The 18,565-nt window shown below is 35.9% G+C and overlaps 1 protein-coding gene across 1 annotated transcript; it reads left to right on the top strand.

Annotated features, from left to right (window-relative positions):
• The first annotated feature begins 293 nt into the window (after positions 1-293).
• On the top strand, positions 294-18,243 carry LOC128987697 (retinoblastoma-binding protein 5 homolog). Its single transcript, XM_054408685.1, has 10 exons — positions 294-719; positions 9,459-9,657; positions 9,796-9,913; positions 10,505-10,615; positions 11,134-11,306; positions 12,207-12,326; positions 12,926-13,079; positions 13,889-14,101; positions 14,950-15,178; positions 17,759-18,243. Exons 1-10 carry the CDS (start codon positions 701-703, stop codon positions 17,845-17,847), a joined length of 1,425 nt encoding a protein of 474 aa, XP_054264660.1. The 5' UTR covers positions 294-700; the 3' UTR covers positions 17,848-18,243.
• Positions 18,244-18,565: the final 322 nt, after the last annotated feature.

The raw sequence follows: 18,565 nt of genomic DNA, 5'->3' as shown, positions 1-18,565 counted from the left end.
ACGAACGAACAAGGGAACAAGCGAGTTTTGGTTTTATTCCCATCTTCGGCTTTGGATCGGACTGGGCCGACTGCCTGGGTTCGCCTCAGTCAAGTCAGCCCCCTCTCAAAACACTTAGCTTTTGTCATAGTGGAGGTGGAAGGATGTGCTATTCGTCTGATCTTATTCTAAAGTCCAATCCAGTACAATAATCCCCCCGTCCCGATTCTGCCGGGGCTGGGACAGTCCCGATTTCGGTTCCTTGTGCCCGCATTTAATTAAGCGTTAATCCGGGGTGAGGGGGACTATTATGTCCCGATTTTTCACTAACTTAAAAAACTTAAGGTGGCAACCCTGCGAGTAATAGTTCTTTTACTTCTTTTCCAGAAATTTCTTCAGTCCGACAGTCCATAACTAAACTAAAACCTAAAACTACTAAACTAATACTAATTATTATTATTTAGGAAAAGGAAAGGAAAGGACGTATCGGTATAATTTTGAGGTTAAGTGGGTTTGTTTGTTTTATATTAAATCCAAAATTGATTAAATGGATTTATTACTGGGTATTTTAGCTCACTATTTTAGAATTAGAATCACTACAGGTAGAATGTCCAGATAACAAGTACAGTAATAAACTTTTGTTTTAACAACTTCCAATAATGTTTTAGTAGGCCTATTTTATAACTTATGCTGTGGTAGGCCGAATTGACTAAAGTGCAATATGAATTTAGAATTGTTGGGTAAGTTTTGAAAAAGTCTCATTTTTTAAGTATAGGCTAAGAAAATTAACAATTTTGTATGATAACCTTTTTCTGAATTAGTAGGCCTATTTCTAATCGAAAGCCATTTTTATTATGTAGAAAATTAGGTAAAAAATAGGTGTAGCCTAAAGAGGTTTGTTACTTATGTGAATGTTGTATTTTTTATATATATTTGAATAATGTGTCTCAAGCCATGCATGTTACTGTGTTTTATACGGCAATAAGAATATTTGATTTGATATGCATACCCCTAATGTAATGAATGCTATTTTAGGCTGCACTTAAGTTTATGCCCCACATTTACTCACATAACTTACAGCATGTTTGGTTAGCTAAGGTAAGTTTAGATTAATTTTATACTCAGCTGGAAGCTAGGCCTAATAAATGTAGGCTATTAACTTAGTAAATGTGGGGCGTAAACTAAAATGTAAGAAAAACTTGAAGGAGCCTAACTTAAACTGTGTTTAAACCGAAGTCAGTTACAGAATTGTCATAGCTGAACAAACACAATTCATCGAAACAATACAGGTAATGTTGTAGGCCTTCTTTTGTTTTGATCAGTGACATAGCCTATTGTATCCAACATCCTGTTCGCAACACTACACCACCAGTAAGCCTACCTATTGAGAGTTCGGTGCTCAGTAACTTATAGTGGTGACAATGGTGAAAGAGGATGACCAGGTTCTTTCTGCATCGTGCGTTATTATTTTAGTAGGCTAACTTAGCCTATCATAAGTTAGGCCTATTATAAAAACTTGGGTTTTCTTTTCCAACTACGTTTGGCTCTTCTAAGTTACCCAATCGATTTTCACGATTTCATGCACGCACAGATTAGCCATCAAGCATCGGCATATAATTATAGTATCACTCGGTTTATGCGTAAACGAAATTTGCTCCCCGTGTATTTCTTATGGGAGTTAAATTTGGTTTTTCTTTGCCGAGTTCGTTTAGCTTTTCTATCCGACCGATTTTCATGATTGAGGTCTCAAATTGAAGGAATGCATGCACAGATTTGCCATCAAGCATCGGCATGTATTTATCTATAATCCCACAGGGCTTATAAGTTATGCAAACAAAATCTGCTCCCCATGTGTTTGTTATGGGAGTTAAATTAGGTTTTTATTTTATGAGTTCGTTTAGCTCTTCTACCCGACCGATTTTCATGACTGAGGTCTCGAATTGAAGGTATGCACGCACAGATTAACCATCAAGCATCGGCATGTATTTATCTATAATCCCACTCACATATACGTAAACGAAATCTGCTCTTCATGTGTTTGTTATGGGAGTTAAATTAGGTTTTTATTATTATGAGTTCATTTGGCTCTTCTACCCGACCGATTATCATGTTTGAGGTCTCTGATTGATTGTATGTAGGTACAGATTTTCATCAAGCATTGGCATATATTTATCTATTATCCCACTCTGCTTACACGTTCAGTGGCGTAACAGTATTTCCCCGGGCCCCCCCGCAAATATGTCTGTGGGCCCCCTACTACCCCTCCCATTCCCCACCACAGCACTATATACCACAACCATCACCACACCACAACTATCACATGACGTAGGTGACGGCAGGCATACGGCCTACACGATCAGACTGGCAGAGGATGGTCTCTAGCAATATCAAGTATTTACCTATTCTTCAACCACACGACCAGAGTCGTCCTTGAAACATATTTTATATTTTGTCACTGTCACAGTGATAATAAACTTGGGAGTTATGTCCGTGATTAATATATATGGGCTACTCCATTACTCCACCATTCACATTCATTACTAAACTCAACCAAGCTTCCAACTATAATTTGAGTCGGGACCACGAAAGTTTGCAGTTGAGGGAGTAGCATATTTACCATTTGACTTCAAATGAGCCAATGAGGGCAGTGAGGTGTTGCCAAATCGAATAATACCAGCTGTTTAAAAAATGTTGTTTAGTATTTTAATTAGTGTCGTCAAAGGGCGATATGGCAACGTCGCACTAGTCTTGTGATTGGCTGCCGCCAACTGCAAACTTTCGTGGTCCCAACTGTAAATGTTAGTGCTTCACTAAATTAGCCCAATTTAATGACATGCCACCTGATTGAGAAACTCTCGTGACATGCACTACTGACGAGTCACTCCGTCACTCGCAATCCGCATGGAATGGATCTCCAAAATCAGGTGATCTACGGTCAGCTGAGTACACGTGAGCGGTTAGTGTCGGAGGGGGGAGGGCCGAGGGGCTGGCTCCGAGTGTGTGTCGCCACGGCGCGGCGGCAGGCCCGGCACACAGGTGGGCAGATTTTCCCATCCTTGTTAGTCAGTCGTGACGTCATCGTTGATGCGATGCAGTTATCGTACTGGTATCGCATAGCTCCACAAGTCAATAGTCGATATCGAATACCCCTAATTTACTTTACTTGAGAATCGCTGAAACGAAACGCTTCCATCTTCTTTCTCGAATCTTGCTTGGTTAGGTTCAGGACTCTAGATTCTCGTTCTTTGGTTCTTTCTTTGTTTTTGTTTGGTTGGATTGCATTTAATGTCGACAAGCGTAACGAAAGAAAAGTTGTTAATCGTGTTTTCAGATATAACTCACTAGTTTAATTTTTAATTTATACCCGTACTTAACTTACGAGAAGTTGTTTTCTGGATAGGCCTAGGCCTAGTTTGACTTAAATTATACATTTTTATATTTATATGACTTAAGTATTAACTTAGACCTAGGCCTATTAGAGGATTTTAAATGGAGGCAACAGAAGATAATAATGATGGCGATCAAGTGGAATCGAAATTACACTTTGTTAATACATACGACCAATTTTCTATTAAAATTGCAAGAAACCGAAGTATCTACGTATAGCAAATAGCTTCAAGTTCTTGTTTATCTTTTACTTGGTCACAAGCCAAGTCCAACTTGGTTATAAGCTCCTTATTACCGATAATACAATTAGATTTGCATATGAGCGGTAAATTTAATTTACAGACCGTTCTATAACTTTAGTTTAAAAGCGTTTTCTACTGTGACTATCACAATCATACTTCATATTCATAGATTGTAGAGAAACAACCTAAACCTACATTAATAACAACCTACAACCATAACCATCAACCATGATGTTATGTTAACGAATTCGACGCGAATAACGATCAAATATCGATAGACGATATTTAGAACTACATCGACTTCCCGAATCGATCGAATCAACGTGACGTCACGACTGACTAACAAGGATGGGAAAATCTGCCCACCCGGCACACATCTCCTAGCGCTAGCATGAAGCTACACAACCATACTGACAATACACATCGTCGGGTGATCGTAGTGAGCGTTGGCGTTTCGTTAACAATATTGTTAATTAAAAGATAAAACTTTAGTAGATTTGGCAGAATAAAAGTATCTACCAACACATCGTTTTTTTATTTATAATTTGTCAGGAGAGAAAAACATTTGTGAACAAAGGATCGGTTTTACGGACGGTTTTATGAGAAAAGGGTATCTTAACCTCGCGGGCCCCTAAACCTCGCGGGCCCCCCCGCACCGCGGGGTCTGCGGGGGCGGCTGTTACGCCACTGTACACGTTAATGAAATTTGCTCCCCATGTATTTCTTATGTGAGTTTCATTTGGTTTTTTTTCGAGTTTGTTTGGCTCTTCTACCCGACCGATTTTTATGATTGAGGTCTCAAATTGAAGGCATGCACGACAAGTTTTCTCATAAATCATCGGCTAATATTTACCTACTGTATTACTCGACCAAAACACATAATTTTATTTACTAGTGTACCTGTTGCTCGAACTCGAGCAATTACTAAGTATAACAGGCGTTATTTTAAAAACGAATAACAGTCATAATTAATTAATTGCTGATGACTTTAAAAGATTCGACACAAAGATTATGGAAATAATCAAGATGTGCGTAACAGATCGATATATAATCAACATTTCATGTAAATATATTATCATTTTTTTCAATAATAACGGTTATAAATAAAAAAAAAAAACATTATTTCTATTTCTTCTCCTTGGTGGTGTTATATAACTTTCCTATATTACCATAGTAGTTTGTAAATCTGCACTTTCAAAGATTACTTAGAAATGCAGCGCTCACAGTTTTAATTCAGTTTTCTTTTAGCGAATTTCCCTTAGGGAATAAGCTATTACCATAGTACTCACGGTAAGACCTCGACCCGGGACCGATTTTTTTTTCGTTTTGAGGTCCCTAGAGGTCAAAAACACCATCCGTTCAAATTCATATATATATATATATTTATACATATATATATATATATTTATATATATATATGTGTGTCCGTTAGCGCGATAACTCGAGCAAAAATGATCCGATTTTGATGAAATTTGGTACAAACGTGTAAACCTACGTTTATTCGAACGAGTTCGCGAACCAGCATGATCGGACCATGGGAATGGGGGTTTATGGGGGCTTTTATGGGGTAAAAATGGGTTTTTCCCATTTTTGACCCAAAAAACATAAAATTTTGCAATTTCTTTCGAAACTATTTAGTAGAGCTTAAAAAAACAAATAATTTAGTATATTGAAGCGTTATAATGCGCCTAATGGTTACGGAGAAAATTCCAAAATATTGTAAATTTAAAATTCCCATGTTATTCTTATGGAGAATATGTAAACTGTTGTAGTTTGCTTGTTTATAAACATATTTTGCCCAAATTTGGAAAATGTTTTTATTTCTTACTATCTATTAACATTTTACATAAAAAACACTTTTACCCTCCCTGTTGCAGCAAACCCAAGTATGTTTTAAACTGATTCTATTTAAATAGGGAATAAATGTGATATTTTAAGGAGACATTTTAGTGTAAATCCATTCAGGGAAATGGAAATTCGCTTAGTCTGCAGGTTTGCTGCGGCGGGGGTATTTAGTATATCAAATTATCCAGTCTCTCTCGCTTTTTTCCATTGTAATACTTACGCCAACCCAAATTCAAATGGTGAATATTTCATTTCAACCAAGTCAGTAAATGTTTGTAGCAAACTGTTAATTAGCAAACTTATTATGACTGTTTTCAATTAACATGTGTTCTTCTTCTCAATTTTAATTTCTGACAACAGCTGGAGTTTCATCACAATTTTTGTTTCCCATGTTAATCTTATGGAGAAATACGAAAGTTTAAAGGGCCCCAGGGCCTCAATCTCTAATTATTTCCTTAAAACAAAAGTTTCCTGCACAACTGCACGTTACGCTCTTTCCAATGACACCAAAAACATGTCAATCGGTTCAGTAGTTTCGGAGGAGTAATTGTCACAAAAATCCTGCTTGCGTATTAAATAAGTATAGATTTTCTAATTCTTTCTTTAATTTAAGATGTATAATTTTATAATTCTATAAATTTTAGTCCAAGAACCTTCAGTGAAAAACTGACTTTCATCTACCTAAGCTATTATTTATTAAAATCGTACGAGATTCTAGCAAACAAAATTTGAAAAACCAACATGAAAATTATTTTTCTTAAGTTTTTTATATGATTAAAAATGAATAGCTCCCAGTATTGGTAATGTTTTTCCAAATTATTTTTTTTTTCTCATAAATTTGATTATTTCTTGGATATTTTATTTGTTTTAACGCTAAAGAGCAGGACGGGGACTATGGTCTCAAAATAAACAGTAGGCCTAAATTATAGGCTCTAATTTGAGCTATTGATCGTTTGAATCAGTTAAGCTCAAGATACTGTATTACAGTACTCAATCAAAAATCATAAATTTAATTATTTCTCGGATATTATATTTATTTTAATGCTGCAGAGCAGCAGTATGGGTCCTCTAGTATACATTTATTATTTTTTATCAATTCATATACGTACACTGTACATTCACGGTCTATCGATTGTATAACTTGATCCTGGTTCCACTCCATACTCGCCGTGTTGTCCCCTGCCATCACAACTATTCACTTCACTCTACAATAAGTTAAGCTATAACATTCAAACAAACAATGTCAAACACTTTAAAAACCTAACTTCAAACTTCAAATTCATGTAGCTCCTACAAGCTGTAGGCTACTGACTGACGAGTGATACTTGGCAAGCAGCATGAAAGGTTTTTGTCGTCTCAGACAAAAGTCACTGCGGAGTTTACATCTAGCCTATAGGCCATTCCACACTGTACACGTGGCGTGCGTAACTGGATATACGCTAGCTACTTTTCAAAATAGTCTAGGCTAGCTCCTCCCACGCGTCGTGCATCAATTAACCCATGGGAAATGTTTGTGACTCTTACGTGTGTATTCATTCTTTATGTTCGTGTTCGTGTCCGTATTCGTATTTGTGTTCTCGTAGTTTAAATGTGACGAATTCGTATGAATGACAATGTTTGACCTCTTTGACACCTGAAGAAAGCCCCCTGAGGGCTGAAACTGCAGTAGTGTAAACTACTCCAAGGATCACCTGACAGTTAAGGTATTTAAACCATTTTTAATTTTCAAAATATCACTTCCCTGCTTATCATTATATGAGACAATTCACACAACAGGATCACGGCCACGAGCTACACCCGCTAACTAGCCACGCGTGGCTACTGTTCGCTCCTTGAGCGATCTTTTTAAACGTGACGGACATATGCACACGCCTGCGCATGCACAGAGCGTTCATTCTAAAGATTCAATCTAAAATCAGTAAAGAATTTGTCATTGTCAACCTTGAGATAACGCATAAAATGATAAAATTTGCCATAACGCTTTCATTATTTGTTAATTGGATGTACACCCATTCATCTCTTTTGTCAAACAATATAATAATATTAGCTCATCATCACTACTGCTGCTGTTTGTAACCAATGTAACCTGCACGAAAATTCAGATTTATACTGAGAAGTGTGACATCTGAACACACATTTTTGCGTGTTGTTGGAGCTGACATTCTGACTACTTAATTTCTTAATACTGACGGTAATAACGATAAACGTGGCCGGTATAGCATCCAAGGCTGTGTGAATTGATGGTAGCTAGCGGCGTGGCACATCCAGCCATGCACGCCACGTGTGGTATGGAAACTTACCGTGTCAGGAGGCTAAGACATGTTGTCAGTGACAGTAGGTACTTTAATCCTACTGACTCTTGATGGACAACCTAAACTCATGTCTGTGACCCAGTATTTTCAGTACCGGTAGTTGACAAGTGTCACTGACACAATGTCACAAGAAATTTAAGAAGTTTTTGTAAAGTCTCTGACTTTTTGTCGCCGACATCATAAGTCAAAGACTCCGGTGTAAACACAGCTTTAGACAGGCTATAATTAAACTGTAGGCCTAGTCTAGTTGTAGGCTAATTGATCAACCTTTGGTACATTTAGAACCGTTTTATATTAATTTATTTGTGTTTTCTATTGCATTTTTTAGTGTTTTGTAAAATCTTGACAAGGTTTTATGCAATTAATAGTACAGTAAAATGTTTTCTCAAACCAATATATTCTTGATCCTTGTAAGGGGGGACAAATCCCTGGTCCAGTAACTAAACAATTGTAGGGCCTAATGCTGAACTTAAATTAGATAAGCTAGGGTAATAATGTAATAGAAGCCTAGGCTTGGCTTTCATATTTTAGTAAGTAGGACCTTTTTTTTGCTGATTTATTTAGTAGAACTTCGGTATATGACTTCACCATTCCAATGAGCTCCATCATTAAACATCTATATAGGCCTATAGCCTATTGCTATTTGATGTTTGATCTTTTAGTCGAATCCTTCTTGCATTGAAGGAACAAAAAATAATTGGTCGGCTAGGCCCTCTATTATAAAGGCTATTTATTTATTTCAATGACAACCACCATTTAAAAAAAATACATAAAAAATTACATGCCTGCAGCTGACATGAAGATGAGATTACAATGATAGTGAAGAGAGAGATTTGCATATAATGTGAAGTTACATTATAAAATTATAACAGTGTAAATTGATAACAATATACAGTAAACTAGTGGCTTGTAGGGGCAATAGCCCCTATATGTATATTCTAGTAACTATGTTGTACAAATTACATGTGGGTTACACTACTTGAATTATCGTTTAACATTTGTGTATGTTAACACTGGTTTTTTTTCAAATAAATGCCAACTTTTGTGAAGGTTTGGCCTTGCACTTTATTTATATTAATAGTGAAAGCTATTTCCAATGGGCATTGAATCCTTGTAAACTTAAACGGCATAATGAAGATCTGTAGATATTAGTTTAATTTTTGGCATGAAAAATATGTCCCCTTTGCCTACTCCAGTAATTACTTCTATCTTTACACTTATTTCAGACATACCTATACAACCAATCGTACTTCATTAACTCCAGACCCTTAAATTTGGGAAAAAGTTTATATCAGCTTTATAAATAGTATCCTACACATATTAAAGTAATGACATTACATACCATATGCTTTAAATAAAGTTAAACCACATGTTTAAAAGTAAACAAAGCAGACATGACCTAGATTCCCATGCTATTTCAATGTGAATTATTTTATTCCGTAGCAACTTTTTGGTGCAAGATTAGGAAAAATGAATAATTTTCCCCAAAATTTCATGCCCAGACCTTTAAAATGAGACCTCTTCCAGCTTTCTACGGCCTCCCGTTAGCTCACAATTTCATTGTAAAATTTTGGGCTTACAGAATTAGATATATAGATAACAAACAGTCTGCTATCAAAAAGTTCAGTATGTTTCTTTATGCTACTTTTTTATAAATTGAAAGAGCTAACTTAATTTACAAAATTGTTTACAGAATCATTTGGCCAGAACTATCCAGAGGAGTTTGATGGGGCTCTAGACTGTATCTCTCTAGCCGTGACCTGCGCCTTCAACAAACGGGGCACTCTGTTAGCTGTTGGCTGCAATGACGGTCGTATTGTCGTCTGGGACTTTCTTACAAGGGGAATTGCAAAGATCATTAGTGCACACATGCATCCTGTATGCTCACTTAGGTTGGTACTTAAGTTAAACATCTAAAACCTTCTAGGAGTTTTAGGTAGCCTAGTTTATAATATTATTGCTAAACAGAATTTAAATTGTGTTCTTTATAGTTTCTTCTTTTACATTTATTTTATCTCTTTGTTTTGCAGTTGGTCTAGGAACGGTTTCAAACTTCTCAGTGCCTCGACAGACAACAATGTTTGTATATGGGATGTGCTCACGGGAGAGTGTGAACAAAAATACCGTTTCCCTTCACCAATCCTGAAAGTAAGTATGAGCATACTCAGTAGTTTTAAAACACAAGCTAATCAGAAGAAACATGGGTTCAAAAGATTGTGAGCTGAAGTCACAAAGTTTTTACAAAAATTGATAGGTTTTTGGCTTGAAAGTCCTAAACGTACCTTCCGTACCACTAATTTAAATAAGATGATGGAATTGGCTAACTGAAACTCGCTAATTTGGTTGGAAGGCGTAACTGGCTAAAACTCGACTTTGTCTCGCAGCGGAATACGCTAACTATAGAAGTCGCTAATCCGGCTGCACCCACTGCATTGATAGTTGCCAACGTTGTACGACAAAATAATATTGTATATTGTATTCCAACGATCTGATTTTACTATTAGGCTTACCTAAATTAGTATGGAGCGCACAATTTTAATTTAAAAATTTTAAGTTAGATGGCTTACAAAATAGAGTTGTGAGGCTTATAAACTAAATCAAAATATTATTGATCAAAATTTAAAAAACTTCACTCTTATGTATTTTACAATTGCTTCAAAAATGTATAGCCCTATTTTGGTTATGGTACCACAGCATATCTCAGACTGTCAAATTTATGTATGCTATATCTAATTCTAGGTGCAGTTCCATCCTAGGAATGATAAAGTGTTTCTTGTCTGCCCAATGAGACATGCGGCTGTATTGGTAGACACAGACGGCGATCACAAAATCGTTCCCTTAGATGAAGATGTGAGTATATTGGTTAAACAGTAGGCCTAGTGGTAAATGAAATAAATTTATAGTATTATCTCAAAACTAAACCATAACACACATTATGTACAGTGATGTGTGTATAGTAGGCCCCTTCTTGACATTACTATGTGACTACGTCTTTGACCAATCCAAAGAGAGGTCCAAACCATCAGAAAAATAGTGAATACAAAATTAGTTAATTACCTACAGTAAGTTATGTTTCTAAGAATCGACCAGTCCAGAAATCAGGCTTACAAATGTGTATGATAGGCCTAAACAGGAAGCGGCGCAGTGTGTGAGTCTTACAGTAAACAGTCCTACCAATCCAAAGTCTGAAAAATGTTAACATACCTACAAGATGTTAAACTTAACCTTCATTGCTTCTGATTTACTTAGTTAACTCGTAGAATAGGCCTAATATTAATAAAATATTTTTATTGTGGAAAGCCAACTACTTTTCATACCCAATCAGTGTAAATATTGTTAATGATGTATATCTGGTTTGAATTTTGCAGACAGACTTAACGATAGTCGCCTCATTTGACCGGAGAGGGCTGTACATATACACAGGCAACACCAAAGGCAAGATTCTCTTGATGAGTTGCCCAGATCTTGAGCTGAAAGCCTCGTTCAAAGTTACGACCAGTGCAACAGCAGTGAGAAGCATAGAGTTTGCGAGAAGAGGAGAGTGAGTTACGCTATTGTTTTTTTATGCCTTATAAAAATTATTGTCTTAATTCCTATTCAACTTAAAAATTTCAGCTTAAGATATAGTTTATAGTTTCACAGCAAACTGGTTGTAGACTCCACATAAATTTATTAAGAGTCAATCAATAAAAATGACTGTTTGCACCAGCATGATAGGAACGGGGCTTAACGGGAGGGGGGGGGGGTAATGGGGTAGAATGGATTTTTCTCATTTTTTTCTTAAAACCCAACTATTGTAAAATTTTGTAGTTGGCTTGTTTATGGATATATTTTGATCAAACTTGTCGGATTTATTTATTTCATATTAAGCTATTAATATTTTAATAAAAAACACTTTATTAGTTTCCCTGTAGCAGCTAACCTATGTACTTGTTAAACATAAATGTTAATTTAATAGAATAATTGAAAATCAATCCGGGCAAATGGAAATTCACTTAGTCGGCAGGTTTGCTGCAGCGGGGGTATTTTGTGTGTAGTATGTCTCATTTGCATTCATTTTAGTACCGTAACAAAGCAATAAGCCAAAAAAATAGTCTCAATCTTTCTCATCTTTATATGTCATGCTTTGATGTTACTAAATGATGAACAAGAATCAAGAATTTCTGATCTGAGAATACTTTACAAGTGCATAAGACATTGTCAGGATTACTTTCAACAGTCATAACTTTGGTCAAAGTGGATTAAAATGAAACATTTGTTAAAATTCTAATAGTTTTTTTACAACACTTGTACTATTATCATTTGAATAGAATTTCACCACAAAATAATGCCACGTAAACTAATCCATCAAACTATCAAAAACTGCTAGGTATAGTGTGAAACCTTCAAGAAATGCTTGAAATTCTGTATCTGTCTTTTGATACTAAATTCTCTGCTGCAGCTGTTTTCTCGTCAACACAGCTGACAGAGTGATCAGGGTGTACAACTCAGAGGAGGTTATAGCTTGCGGCGTTGATGGAGAACCAGAACCCATTCAGAAACTGCAGGATCTCGTCAATAAGTGAGTGGACATTTTAAAATATTGCATACACCTCACCGTTGACTAACAATTCTTTGGCTAATTTACAAGAGAGTAAAAGAAAAACAATGTTTATTTTGTGGATTGAAATTGGAAGTTTTTTGCACGTGAAAAAGTTCAAATTTTCTGTGAAAAGTTATGGTAGTTCTGTTACTGCTTAGCATTTAATTATTTCCTTATAATTTCCCTAAAAACTCAATCTTTGGTACTTGTTAAGTTTTCCTCTGAACAATTAAATATAGTTTATTTGGGCAAAAGTAATTTTTGTGGTGCAAGTGACTGGCCTAAAACTTATTAACAAATTACAAAAAAAATCTTTGATTTAGACTCATTGTGAACCGTTACCAAGTTTAAAAAGGGTAAAATCCATATAGGCCTAGTCCGTGAATATGTTTTTATCACCACAACAGTTTTACCTTGTAACTCATCTTGTTACCAAAGTTATAGTGTAGTGAAAAAAAGACTACGCATAACTTAAAGTTTGTGGTACAGAAAATGTTTGGTAAGTTAGACAACGGTTAACTTAATTAATTTTCAAATGTGCCTTGGCTCATTAACATAATGTAGTTGTGATTTTTCAGGATGATGTGGAAAAAGTGTTGTTTCTCTGGTGACGGTGAATACGTGTGCGCTGGCTCCGCTCGTCAACATGCCCTCTACATTTGGGAGAAGAGCATTGGAAATCTAGTGAAGATTCTCCATGGCACTAAAGGAGAATTATTACTGGATGTTGTTGTAAGTTGGAGTCCTTGTGTTTTTTAAAGCATTTAAATTTATATTAATTACAAAAATTATTGAATTCTAATCTGCATTTACCACACTGCAATTAGAGTAAGTGTTTTTTTTCTTTCAATGCCAGTGGCATTTCACGAGAGAGTTAGCCAATTGGTCTGTATTTTAAACCGGAATTGGTCTGTAACATTTAATACACTTCAGTACAGTAGAACCCCTCATATCTACAAATTAAACCAAAAGGTCAGATATCGAGAGGACCAAAATAACATCTTTTTACAAGTAAAAATATACAGTATCAGCAATATGACAATTTTTCTGAAACCTTTGAACCGTAATTTTTACAGCAAACGGGGGTTGTACCGTTTAGAGCAATAAGGACTATAACATACAACATTTTAATCAAAACGTTTTGTCCGTTTTTGAAAAAAATATTCTCTTTTATTTTATGGGTTTTAACAAGAAAACCACAGTTAAAATTCTAAATTAAAAAAAAACTTAAAATGTCTGGAGATACCATAGACTAGTACCCACCAAATTTTATCAAAATAGAACTACAGGTTTGAGTAGCTATGTACATATCCACACATTTAGACACACACAGACATCACTTTAAAAACCACTTTTTCAGGTTCAGGTGGATCAAAAAAGTATATATATCTATTCACCAAAAACTTAAACTCAAAAATGTAGACAAAACACAAAATAGGCCTAATAACTTTTGTTTTATCATCTAAACTGTGCTATGAATTTTACATCATTAAATATTTTTTTCCAAGACAATGTCTTTTAACTCTTTCTGTGATTGTCAGTGGCACCCGGTGCGTCCGATCATTGCCTCCATCTCTAGTGGCGTTGTGTCGGTGTGGGCGCAGAACCAGGTGGAGAATTGGTCTGCGTTTGCGCCAGACTTCAAGGAACTGGACGAGAATGTAGAGTACGAAGAGAGAGAGAGCGAGTTTGATCTGAGTGACGAGGATAGAAGCGTGAAGGAGGATGATGAGAAGGAAGACGAGGATTTAGAGGTGATTTTCAATCAGTTATATTATGAACTACTTTAGTTTGTGGATGAAGTCGTGAATTTCTTGGTAAAAATACAAGAGCAATGGACAAATTTGTTCTATCTGTACCATCTGAGTTTTAAGTGACAATTTATTTAGATAAGAATAGGTACTCAATGTTGTCTAACTTATTTCATCAATCGTCTATCAATTTGGTTTATGTCATCCATAGGTAAGTTTCATTGAATGGTCCTATAAAATGCAAGTATTTGTTAAGAGTTTCTTCTGTTACGTCCCTTTTCCAGTTGTCCTACTTTACAGATTTGTACGATTGAGGTGTCATTTTAGTGCTTATGATCTATCGCACCTGAGAATGGTAATTAAAAAGGTAATTTCTTTTAAGGTGTTGCCCTCTCACGTTTAATTTATTTCTCAAAATCACTATCAAAGATCCAGTTATGCTGTCCAAATTTCTTTATAACAGGTTAAATGTTAATTAGATTGTACACAAGAGACTAAGAGTTTTTGAAAATCTATTTTAATTAGGTCACTTTTAGACAACTGTGACCTGATTGAATCACTCTTTTTAGTGTAGATCTAAAATCAACAAATTTATCTTAAATTAGTTGTTCTTTTCTCCAAATAACTAGCTCTGTTCTAAACAAACATAAGCTTGACAAGGAAAATGGGTATTGCCCTGGATTCATTTTGCCTAGGAAACAAGTTTTGGACCCTATTAAACTGTGCCGTTTCCACACGGGTTCCCTCATTATCCATTAATTCATCTAAGTATCAAAACACAGTTTCTGGGCTATAAACATGGAATAAAAAAGAACCGTTCAGTTAAATTAAAAGACCGTGTTGTATAACAGGTGGACGTGTGCTCTGTGGATCCTGTCCCTGCGTTTTGCAGCTCAGACGAGGAGACTGAGGACACGGAGGTTTTGCAGTTTCTACCAATCGCTCCCGAGGTCGAGGACCCAGAGGAGGGTCCGACACTACCTCCCCCTCCACCCTCTCTACCCCCCACCAGCTCACCCCCCTCCAAACGGCCAAGATACCAGGCCTTCGAGATCAACCTGCAAAACGCACCTGTTGATGGTAAATTGGATAGCTGTATGCTGTATACCATTCCACACTCCTTCCAATATGGAGTGTCCATAAGCCTTGTATTTAAAAGTCAGTTTCAGTGACAGTAGCTGTTTGAAACTTCAGGATCTGCAATATGGTCCTCGAATTTTTACTTATTTTCTTACAATTTTCTCACAAGGGTTGCAAGGACCAGTTTGTATGACGATAAAGATGTAGTTTCCAGTACCGGTGATGTTATAGCACAATTATCTCCCAGTCCCATAAGAACTGTATTGCACAGTGGACATGAGCTATCATTATCATTGAGATGGGGGACACCATCTATGTGTATATTTGAGTATAGTTTTGGTAAGAATTTTAGATTTCAAAATAGTGTGGAGTTTAGGGAAATAGTTCAAAGGGTTTTCGTTAGCTTAAATAATAAGGTCTTGACTACTATCTTTGACTATTAATACAATTTCAATATCCAACAGTCAATGCTACTACAAAGCGTTGATACTGAGTAAACTTGTGTGAGATTAAGTCTTCACATTTGTTTCCTTAAAATATACACTTACCTTTCAATTTTTTTTATTACGTAGGAATATTATTCTACTTTTGTTTTCTCTTTATTTCTGAGAAAACTCAATAGAGTATAGATGTGTATAAAAATGTAGTATGATGTTATCTATCTTAGTGATGGGCGGATCCAAGAAAATGTCGGTACCGGATCCGGATCCGGATCTTGAAAAATTCGGATTCGGATCTTCGGATCCGGATCCAGATACACACTGTCATAAGGGCGGGTTAAAAAAAACGTAATTAACAGAATGCCAATTTAAATCATACTGTTTACAACTAAATCGGTAATGTTTAAAGGTTAATATATCTTATACACTGAGACATGGCCTTGCCATATAAGTTATTTGCATCTAAAACACTGAGTCATGGCCTAGCCATATAAGTTATTTGCATCTAGAGACAAACATCGAGACATGACCTAGCCATATAAGTTATTTGCATCTGAGACAAACATCGAGTCATGGCCTAGCCATATAAGTTATTTGCATCTAGAGACAAACATCGAGACATGGCTTAGCCATATAAGTTATTTGCATCAAGAGACAAACACTGAGTCATGGCCTTGCCATTTAAGTTATTTGCATCTAAAACATCGAGACATGGCCTAGCCATATAAGTTATTTGCATCTAGAGACAAACATCGAGACATGGCCTAGCCATACAAGTTATTTGCATCTAGAGACAAACATCGAGACATGGCCTAGCCATATAAGTTATTTGCATCTGAGACAAACATTGAGACATGGCCCAGCCATATAAGTTATTTGCATCTAGAGACAAACATCGAGACATGGCCTAGCCATATAAGTTATTTGATTCTAGAGACAAACATCGAGACATGGCCTAGCCATATAAGTTATTTGCATCTAGAGACAAACACTGAGACATGGCCTTGCCATATAAGTTATTTGCATCTAGAGACAAACACTGAGTCATGGCCTTGCCATGTAAGTTATTTGCATCTAGAGACAAACATTGAGACATGGCCTATTCATATAAGTTATTTGCATCTAGAGACAAACACTGAGACATGGCCATGCCATATTAGTTATTTGCATCTAGAGACAAACATCGAGACATGGCCTAGCCATATAAGTTATTTGCATCTAGAGACAAACACTAAGACATGGCCTTGCCATATAAGTTATTTGCATCTAGAGACAAACACTGAGTCTTGGCCTTGCCATGTAAGTTATTTGCATCTAGAGACAAACATTGAGACATGGCCTAGCCATATAAGTTGTTTGCATCAAGAGACAAACACTCGGGGGGGAAACGGTCTTGTACATGGATACAGACAGCTTTGTGTTAGTAAAAAAATCGGGGTTGTACAGTGATACAGACTGCTTTGTGTTGGTAAAAAAATCGGGGTTGTACAGTGATACAGACAGCTTTGTGTTGGTAAAAAAATCGGGGTTGTACAGAGATACAAACTGCTTTATGTTAGTAAACAAATCGGGGGAAAATCGGTCTCTTACATGGATACAGATAGCTTTATTTTAGTAAACAAATCGGAGTTGTACAATGATACGGACAGCTTTATTTTAGTAAAAAAATCGGGGTTGTACAGTGATACAGACAGCTTTATTTTAGTAAACAAATCGGGTTAGTACAGTGATACAGACAGCTTTATGTTAGTAAAAAAATCGGGGTTGTACAGTGATACAGACAGCTTTATGTTAGTAAACAAATCGGGGTTGTACAGTGATACAGACAGCTTTGTGTTAGGAAAAAAATCGGGGAAAAATTTGAAAAAATCGGATCCATCAAAACCGGATCCAGCCCAAGATCCGGAATTTTTTGGATCCGATCCGGTGCCGGTTCTAGCTTGGATCCGGCGGATCCGGTAGTCCGATATCCGGATCCGACCATCACTAATCTATCTATTTGGTTTTTCAACTGCTTAGGAGTTTATTTAAGTGAGTTACTGGTGCTCAATTCTCTCCCTTAAGTGAATTCCAATATAAATTTAAGTTATAAGTTTTATTTGATTATTTTGCTAATAGAAGATATTGATAATTATTACAGAACCACATCCCCTGCTCAGTAACCGACCAGGAAAGGAAAAGCCATTTCCAAGTAACAAGAAAGGAAGTTCGAAGCGGTTCCCTAAATGAGATGACATTTACCCACGCCTTTAAAGACGTGGAAGAAGCTTATCAACTGACGATAAACTTTTCTGCTTTATGCAAAACAAAGTTGCATGTGAGAACATTTTCCTTTTAAGAAGTGGTTTACCTAGAGAATCTTGTGAATATTTTTCAAAGAGTAGTTATTTGCTGCAGGCTGTTTTTACTATTTATTTTATTTTGTTAAAATCATGATCATCGTATTTGTTATAGTTTTCTATTGAATATTAAATCAGAGCAGTGCATCCAAGCTGCTTTAAATTTGCTTTGTGATTATTTATTGCTATTATTTTTAGTTTGATTTTACAATGTTATTTTTTAAGCTTTACGATTAATTTTACATGTAATTAAATTGGTGTTGCCAAGAATCCTTTTTTGTTTGAATTAGTAAAATTGTGTACATTTTTATTCTGATCATACAAAGTCATTGATTATTCATTGTTGGATTTTTATCACAAAGATTGTATATATTGTTTATACGTTTTTAATTGTATGTAAATAAATTATTTGTTTGTCTCCTGTATTTTGAAACCTGAAATTGAATCTACCTAATACCATTTTTAGGCTACCTTAAAATATTGGTTGTCACCTCTACATCACTGTATTGATTACAAAACTAAGTAGACACAGCTTGAATTTTAGGTTTTAACTGGTAGCAGCAAAACCGATAACAGTTTCTACATAGTCAATAAATTCTCCTCAATTA

This window comes from Macrosteles quadrilineatus, unplaced genomic scaffold (assembly GCF_028750875.1).
Source record: "Macrosteles quadrilineatus isolate MER2022 unplaced genomic scaffold, UCM_ALF_1.0 Scaffold_2__2_contigs__length_208266976, whole genome shotgun sequence".
Classification (NCBI taxonomy): domain Eukaryota; kingdom Metazoa; phylum Arthropoda; class Insecta; order Hemiptera; family Cicadellidae; genus Macrosteles; species Macrosteles quadrilineatus.
Note: the sequence above shows the minus strand (reverse complement) of the source record. Positions and strands in the feature narration are given on the sequence as shown.

What these genes read in the sequence shown, in the direction of transcription:
- LOC128987697 (XM_054408685.1), top strand. An exon ending in TCGTTCCCTTAGATGAAGAT is followed by an intron (nt 10,616 to 11,133) that starts GTGAGTATATTG and finishes TGAATTTTGCAG; the next exon opens with ACAGACTTAACGATAGTCGC. An exon ending in GCAAAACGCACCTGTTGATG is followed by an intron (nt 15,179 to 17,758) that starts GTAAATTGGATA and finishes TAATTATTACAG; the next exon opens with AACCACATCCCCTGCTCAGT.